At 48.8% G+C, this 7,710-nt stretch overlaps 1 protein-coding gene across 3 annotated transcripts; it reads left to right on the forward strand.

Annotated features, from left to right (window-relative positions):
- Window positions 1-575: 575 nt before the first annotated feature.
- TAC1 (tachykinin precursor 1) lies at window positions 576-7,505 on the forward strand. 3 transcript variants are annotated; one of them, XM_074573439.1, is made up of 6 exons: window positions 602-731; window positions 1,663-1,800; window positions 1,947-2,043; window positions 2,689-2,712; window positions 4,380-4,433; window positions 7,004-7,505. In XM_074573439.1, exons 2-6 carry the CDS (start codon window positions 1,678-1,680, stop codon window positions 7,051-7,053), a joined length of 348 nt encoding a protein of 115 aa, XP_074429540.1. In that variant the 5' UTR covers window positions 602-731; window positions 1,663-1,677; the 3' UTR covers window positions 7,054-7,505. The 3 variants fall into 3 exon arrangements, with proteins under 3 accessions (XP_074429542.1, XP_074429540.1, XP_074429539.1); XM_074573438.1 differs by lacking the exon at window positions 602-731 and adding an exon at window positions 764-805; XM_074573441.1 differs by lacking the exon at window positions 4,380-4,433 and having other exon boundaries at window positions 576-731.
- Window positions 7,506-7,710: the final 205 nt, after the last annotated feature.

Genomic DNA, 7,710 nt, shown 5'->3' on the forward strand with positions numbered 1-7,710 from the left:
GCCAGCAGCAACGGCAAAGGGGGAGGGTGAAAGATGCGCTGCTGGAGGGACTGGCTCGTTTCCAGTGAAGGCATTCGCCCCTCCAGAGCGGACAGCCCAGCCGTGCCCGCTTGCTGCCCTGCGCCGGCAGCCCCTCTGCACGTCCCGGGGTGCCCTCCCCGGGGAGGGCAGAGCTGGGGAAGGTGCCCAGGACGGTGCCCGCCGCCGCTCGCTCCCCGCTCCGCGCTGTCCCCCGGTGTCACCCCCGTCCCCTGCCCGCTGCTCGCCCTCCCTGCCCCGCCGCTCGCTGCGGAAAGCAGCGGGAGCGGGGAGCGGGGCTGGGGGGGACACACCCCTAAATCCGCATCCGCACCCTGTACCTGCACCCCGCACCCCGCGTCTCGCATCCACACCCGCACCCGCCGCCGGGGAGTGACTTGGTCCCGGCCGGGACGGGGCGTCCCCGGGGACTGGGAGCCGCGCGGGGGGGGGGAGGGTGGCGGCGGGGGGATGCTGCCCGGCGACCCCGCGGTCCCCGCGTCTCCGGGAGGCGCCGCGGGAGCGGGGGGCGGAGGCTGCTCGCCGGGGCGGGGGCTGTCACGGGGCTGGGACGATAAAACCGGGGGGGTAATTGCATTTAGGCAAATGAGGCTGCCTCGGCCCTCCCCGTCTCCAGGTATATAAAGTGGGGAGCGCTCCCGCCGACGGCCAATGCGCACGGAGAGCAGCGCCAGCCCTCCCCGCTGCAGACGGTGCGTGCGCCTCCGGGAGCCCGTCCGTCCGTCCGTCCGTCTGTCCGTCCGTGTGTACCTATATGTTTGTGAGGGTGTGTGCGTGTGTACTCCTGTGTGTCTGTCTATATGCGGGCGGGGGGTAGGGGGTGGGGTGTCGCTATGTGTGTGCATCTATAGAGGGGGTGACTATGCATGCTTGTGTGTCCGCATGTGGGTCTCCGTATGTGCAAGGGCGCTCCTGTTCCTGTCCCGATGTGCGTATGTGGATGTGCGAAGGGACCTGTGTGTACCTATAGACACGTGTATGTACCTATAGACATGTGTGTCCCTGTGTGTGTGGACATCTGTATCTCTAGCTGTGTGCATCGAAGGTGTGTAGCTGTTTGTGTGAGTTTATAACTTGATGTGTACGTACCTGGAGATGTGCGTGAGGGGGGGTGTATCTTGTTGGGTGTGCATATGTGGAAAGGGGTGAATATAGAATCATAGAACGGTTCGGGTTGGAAGGGACCTTAAAGATCATCTAGTTCCAACCCCCCCGCCATGCCTACATACCTAGATGTACATCTACGTGTGAGAGGGTGTGTATGTATAACTCTGTGTGTGTGTGTGTGTGTGTGTGTGTGTGTGTGGAGGGGTACCTCTACTTGTGTGTGCGTGTCTGTGCGCTGGTGTGTACATCTAGCTGCATACGAGTCTATATGTGTGGGGTGAGTGTATATCCAGCCGTGTAAGTAGCTGTCGGGGGGTGTATGTGGGGTGTAACTGGGTGCGTGTGTATCTGTATGTGCGAGGGAGTGTGCATCCAGGTGTGCACGGGGTGTGTGTGTGTGTGTGTGTGCAGGGCTCTGTGTGTGTGTCCGCCCCCGGTCGCCGGTGTCCGCGGCCGCTCGCCCCGCCGGGGCTCCGGGCGTGCCGGTGCCGGTATTTCACCCTCTGCCCTCCGCAGGACGTCGAGGCGGCGATGAGACTCCCGTTGGCTTTCGCCGTGCTCCTCCTGGCTTCGGCCCAGGCGCTGGCCGAGGAGATGGGCGCCACCGACGACCTCAGCTACTGGTCCGACTGGTCCGACGGCGACCAGGTGAAGGTGAGCCCCGGCGGCAGCTGCTCCGCCCGCCGACCCGCGGGGTTGTGGGAGCGGAGGTGGAGGGGGGGGGGTGAGGGGGTGGTGCCAGGCGCTGCCCCTCTCCATGGGGGGTGTCCGGGCTGAGCTCCGGCGCTGTCGCCCCGCAGGAGGAGCTGCCGCTGCCCCTGGAGCATTTCCTGCAGAGGATGGCCCGGAGACCCCGGCCCCAGCAGTTCTTCGGCCTCATGGGCAAGCGGGATGCCGGTGAGCGGGGCGGGGGGCGGCTCGGTCCCTCTCACCCCTCTGCATGCCTTTTCCACTGCCGCTCCAAACTTCACAGCGGTCGGCACTCGGGTTTAATGCGTTAAAACCTTTCTCAAAAGTTCCGACGTGGCTTGTTTGGGTTTTGGTTTGGGTATTTTTTTGTTTGTTTGTTTGTTTCGGGTTTTTTTCCCCAAATTTTCATATCAGAAAAAGTCTGAAAAAAAAGTGGGCTCCACATTAAAATGCTAAATGCACACTAATTACAGCATGTAAATACCCGTAAGGAATACCACCATAATTCACGGTCAGCATATGTGCCACTGAATTGCCCTAGTGTGGAAATTGGTTGTGTCCTACAATTATTGCCGTGTTTTCTACATGTTTACTGATCGCAGAATTGATCTAGGAAATCAGAGCTGAACAGATTTAAATTGCACGGGTTTAGCTAAAACAAATTTTTGCAGTCTCTTCAAAGAGCAATACAGTTGTAAACAATCACCTTAATTTCTCTTTAAGTGGAACATGTGTAGGGTAGTTTCTGTATTGGATTCTTCAAAGCATTGCAGTAGCATCATATGTACATACCAATCCTTTTTCAGCAACTCTTTTTCCTTTTTTTTCTCTTTCCTTCCCTCTTCCAATCAGGATATGGCCAGATCTCTCACAAAAGTAAGTTTAAAAAAATGCAAATATTTCAAGTAATTATTAGAAGATACTCAGATAGGAAATGGTGTATTTGAGGGGATTAGTTAGAAAGTGTCTGGGTTCAGCTAAGGACTGGCACCACGGGTGGTGGAGGAATGCTGTGTTAAAGGATTGAAAACCCCCCAGGGCAGCCGTGAGCCTGTACCTCATCTGAGCCACCACAAACTTTGAGATTTCAATCCACATTAATGTGTGGATGTTGCAGCTCTCTCTTATTTCCCATGGGGGGGATTCTGTACGCCTTTCTCATAGGCAAGGCGGGCTTACTGCCAGACTCGGAGAGGAGCAATTAAGACAGCAAAATCTGGAAAATTAGAATAGTGAATTCCCAAATCCCCGAGAATGATTCCACGGGAGAGCCCACGTCATCGCATGCGAGATACTGTATCTGTGCTCTCAGCGTCGTCTGGGTGGGAAACAGACCCCCACTCCCAGCAGGGGCTGATTGATGATCTGCTGCCATACAAACAAGCACATCTCGCCCCATTAATAAGCTTGCATCGCTCTCCTTCAGTGTAACACCAAGCGGGAGATGGTATCAGCACCTTGTTCTGCACAGTGATAGTTTTATTCTCTGAATTTATCTGAAGATGCTCAGACAGGAGCTGGAAACCTTATAATAAGTAAAAAAGATCTTGTATTCTGTGAGTCCTCCTCTGTTCGCAGAGGTCAATAACTGTCCCAGTGTTCTGTTAGCCACGAGATTTTATCACTAGGATTATGTCTTGGAAGACCAATTAAAGAGTCCCATACAAAGCTCATGCCAGGTAACTGGCTGATTAAAGTAAAAAATTATAGCTTTCTGAAACTGCTTCAGCTTGAATAAATACCTGTGAGGTCTGAGGACCATTCATCTTGCTTTGTAGATGAATTAGCCAAGCAAAATTCTTTCCAAAGAGAAATTTCTAACTTTGCCTCAAAAGTCAGCTTAGAGAAAGAAGAATGGCTCCTTTTGGGTTCTTATCTGAAACTGTAGCTACCACTACATCTGATACATGCTGTAGGCCAAAACTTGGAGTAATTTATCCTCTACGCATCCAGTGCCTCGAGGAGTACTAATGGGACAGGAAGGCAATATCTGAACTCATAAATATTCCAAAAATAGAGCCAGACTGTCTAGCTCAGACGTGTCCAGACGTAGAGTCCCATTGGCTTCCTCTCCAGTAAGGGCTCTGCCTGACCTGCGAGGAAAATTTTTCTTCCCCATTCCAGAAAAAAACACCAATAAGTAGAAGAGATGCATCACACAGAGGCAGGCTATGCCAAGATACTGCCTTCCTGTGCATTTGCTTGAATCAATAGGAATTGTCCTGGGAGAGGAATAAGAATTGGTTATCTGCCATTGTTTTCCTAGGAAACTTAAAAAAACCCCACAGACTCCCTCCACCAAAACAAAAAATCTATCTGAGTCAATGGGAAGATGTCCACTAACTGGCCTCTGCCTCGATCTAACCTGCTTGCAGTGATTAGACAGAATGATGCTCCTTCTCCGTTGTCTGAGAGTGGTATGAACAACTAATATGTGAGATGAACAGGACTGGAGCCTGTGGCTTCCTTCCTTGTGAGAACATGTTTTCTTAAAAGCCTGCCTATTGAAAATGTATTAAAACACCCCAAATATATTTTTTCAGGGCATAAAACAGACTCCTTTGTTGGACTTATGGGCAAAAGATCTTTAAATTCTGGTATGTATATGACTAAATTGGTGATATATACGGCCTCTTCTTTCGGTTGCCTCTTTGTTCTCTCCCAGTGGACGGAAGAAGCAGCCTTTATGCAGCGTGGACCTAGAGTTCTCTGAAATAGGACCAGGGTGTTCTTTCTTAACCAAGATATTTTAGGGTCCGCGTCACTCTAATGCTTGAGATGATCAGGTTGGTCTGAGCAGCCGTAGCGCAGGCAAAGTCAGGTAGAAGTCCCCAGGGCACTTTCCTTACTGTCCCTGTCCTTTCCAGCAGCATGTCCTGCCGATCCCCAAAGTGCTATTTATTACAAGAAAAAATGACATTTTACTGACATATCAGGAAAAAAATCAGAGGCTGAAAATGTAAAGCTCATTTAAACTCGTGATCCAAATCCAAATCTCCCTAATTTTCTCTGCAGATCACTATTCCTCAAACTTTAGCAGAAGGTGAAAGAGCAGCCATTAACACCGTCTCATTCTGCAGGTCAAGCTATTAAACATTCCCAGCCTCCTCCAACTTTGCATTTTACCTAAAAAAAAAAAAAAAAAAAAAAAAAGGCAAAAAATATTTTAAGCTTTGAACCAATACTGTGAATTTTTTGGTTATTTTCCCGTAGCGTCTTTATAGGGCAGAATCCTCCTCCCCCATGTGCAGAACCCCTGTGGGTAACTGCAGGCTGCCAGTAGCTCTACCTTCCCTGTGCTACGGGGCTGTAATGAGGAAATCCCTCACTGTGAACCGTAAAGTGTCAGTTAATTCCCTAGAATAAGAATTAAAAAAAATAAAAAACCTAACGCATTTCACGGCTCTGAAATAGTTTTGTTAAATGGATGATAAAAGTTAAATTACTAGCTGACACCTTTATATTATGTGGATACACGCTGTGATCTATATTCTGCAATTATGGTTGTCAGTAACTTTTATTTTCAATTAAACCCTGTTCAGACTAGTAATATTGCTCTCTGCATCATTTTGCAAATTGCTATGTATCATGGATAATTTTGTACAATTTTATCTGTGGTGGCAATAGCTATTAAATGCATAATACCTGTAAATATATCTGCTATCACAAAAGTAAATAGCCTGGAAGGAATAAATTGGGTTTGGTTTCCATTGGGATTATGTTTACATTAGTATTAGAATGTAAAACACGGCAAATGTTTAAAAAAGGCAAAGATTTGATTGGCCTAATTTCAAAATTGATGGTATAGTCTGGATACTGTTCTGTGGTATTTGTAACACAGGGGAATAATGAAGTTTTACCCTGTCGGTCTGTGTAATACCTGCCTGACAGGTAAAACTAGAATTCACTGCTTTTCTGCTCCATTCCCTGAGAGGAAAATGGTAAGAAGTTGCTTCTGCTCCTCTAGAGGAGAAGATGGGTGCTGAGGACAGTGTAATCCAAGGAAGATCAGGAGCGTGTGCTAGGACTGTCCTTACTCCTCCCTACTGAAAGGTGTTTAGCTGAGCAGGAATTAGTTGCACCTTTTCTTGGTGCCGTGGTTTTCTCCTTGTGCAGGATACCCCTGAGTTCCCTGGCAAATGTGCAGGAGTTTACACCCCCTCGCTGCTGGGCGGGAGCACGGTGCTGATTTAAAGCCTCGTGTGACAGAGCAGGGTACCGGGATGCTGGCGTCTCCATCCTTGGTTTGGTAAAATGGGGTCTGACACTGTCTGCCAAGCTGGGCGCTCTGTCGGGCGAATGGTCCAGGCAGCAGCCAGAAAACAGTCACGTGTACAGTAAAGATATTATAATACTCTGTATTAAGAAAGCTCAGCTCATTTTATACTTGGCGTGGTGAAAATTGAAGTCATCTTAATTTAAAACCACTTGTCCAAAATGCCAGCTCCGTACAGGATGCAGCACCGAATCCCCCCAGATGAGCTGTGCGTTTGCATACAATACTCAGGCATGTATACGCTCCGTGAAAGAAGTCCTTCCCTCAGGGTGGAAGCAAAGATGATGCTGGTGACCACCTACATCACCCCATGGCCAGGGTCTGCCCAAGAAGGGCGCTCTGGGTTTCCCTCTCATTTTAAAAGAGCAAGAAGGAGAGATCTACTGCTACTAAATATGTTACGGAAGACTATTTTAGGCTGCGGTTGGTCCACAGGGTAGTCTGAGGTTTGCTTAGCTCCTGCTGCAGATTTTAGTCAGAGGTGTGACAGTGCACGTGGCCTGGGGACAGGGAGGGTGTAAACCTGGCGAAGAGCTGACTCTGCAGGACAGAAGGTGGCAATGTCGCCGCAGACAGTCTCTACTCACAAACTGATGTGAGTGCTCAGATCCCATCACTTAAATGGATTGCGGGAACATAAAAGGGCTCTGGTTTAATGGTGCTTCCAGCAGCTCGATAGAGGAGGGGTAGAAATCACCTCAGCCTCCTGGAGGGGTAAAACCAAATCAAAGCAGCTCAGGGCTGTGCCAGGATCCCTCATCTCGGGTCCAAACGCCGTGACGGGGTCTGGCGGTGACCCAGAGGGCTGCAGGTCTCTGACGTTCCCTTGTGCTTGCCGGGGTTTACGCAAGGCTGCACCACGTGCTTCATTCTGCTTCGTCTTTTTTGCAGGATCCGCCGAAAGGAGCATAGCACAGAATTACGAACGGAGGCGTAAATGAGACATTCCCCGTGCATTATTTATTAAACTTCATTTGTTCCAATGGCCAATGCAGTGTAATATAAACTAACCACTGTACGGAATAATTATTTATTTAATAATAACCGACGTTGGGGTTTTTTGTTTGTTGGTTGTTTTTTTTTTTGAGTTGTACATTCAATAAAATTATTATTTTTCATATTGTGGCAGCGATACGTGTTGTGTAGGTGCGTTGTGGTTCTGAAAGGACCAGCAACCCTGGTGACGTCTCACAACAAAGCACATCGTTTGATATGACCCGTAAAGTTACGTTCACTAAACAAAGAGAATATTCTTTTGTTCATTGACAGCAAGTCTATCAGCTTCACAGCCAGTGCAGAACAGAGCTGATGTACAGTCTAGTGCCTCAGTTTGTTTTCATGGTTTATAATGTACTGTAATTTCCGTATCAAAAAATATATTTGTATCATTGCAGCATGTTTTATGTTTTGTGACTATGTATCTATATATTTTAAAAAGGGAGGGTGGGCAAGGTTTGAATGTGAATCCCAGGTCTTCATTTCATAGTCTGGAATTTTATGATAGTAACATTTTAAATAAAAACTACTCTGGGGATTTTGCAACATACTTTCTTTGGTGATAGTGATGGCGTTATTTCCCAAGTCGGTCTGGAGTGAGA

Source organism: Larus michahellis, chromosome 2 (genome assembly GCF_964199755.1).
Source record: "Larus michahellis chromosome 2, bLarMic1.1, whole genome shotgun sequence".
NCBI lineage: Eukaryota > Metazoa > Chordata > Aves > Charadriiformes > Laridae > Larus > Larus michahellis.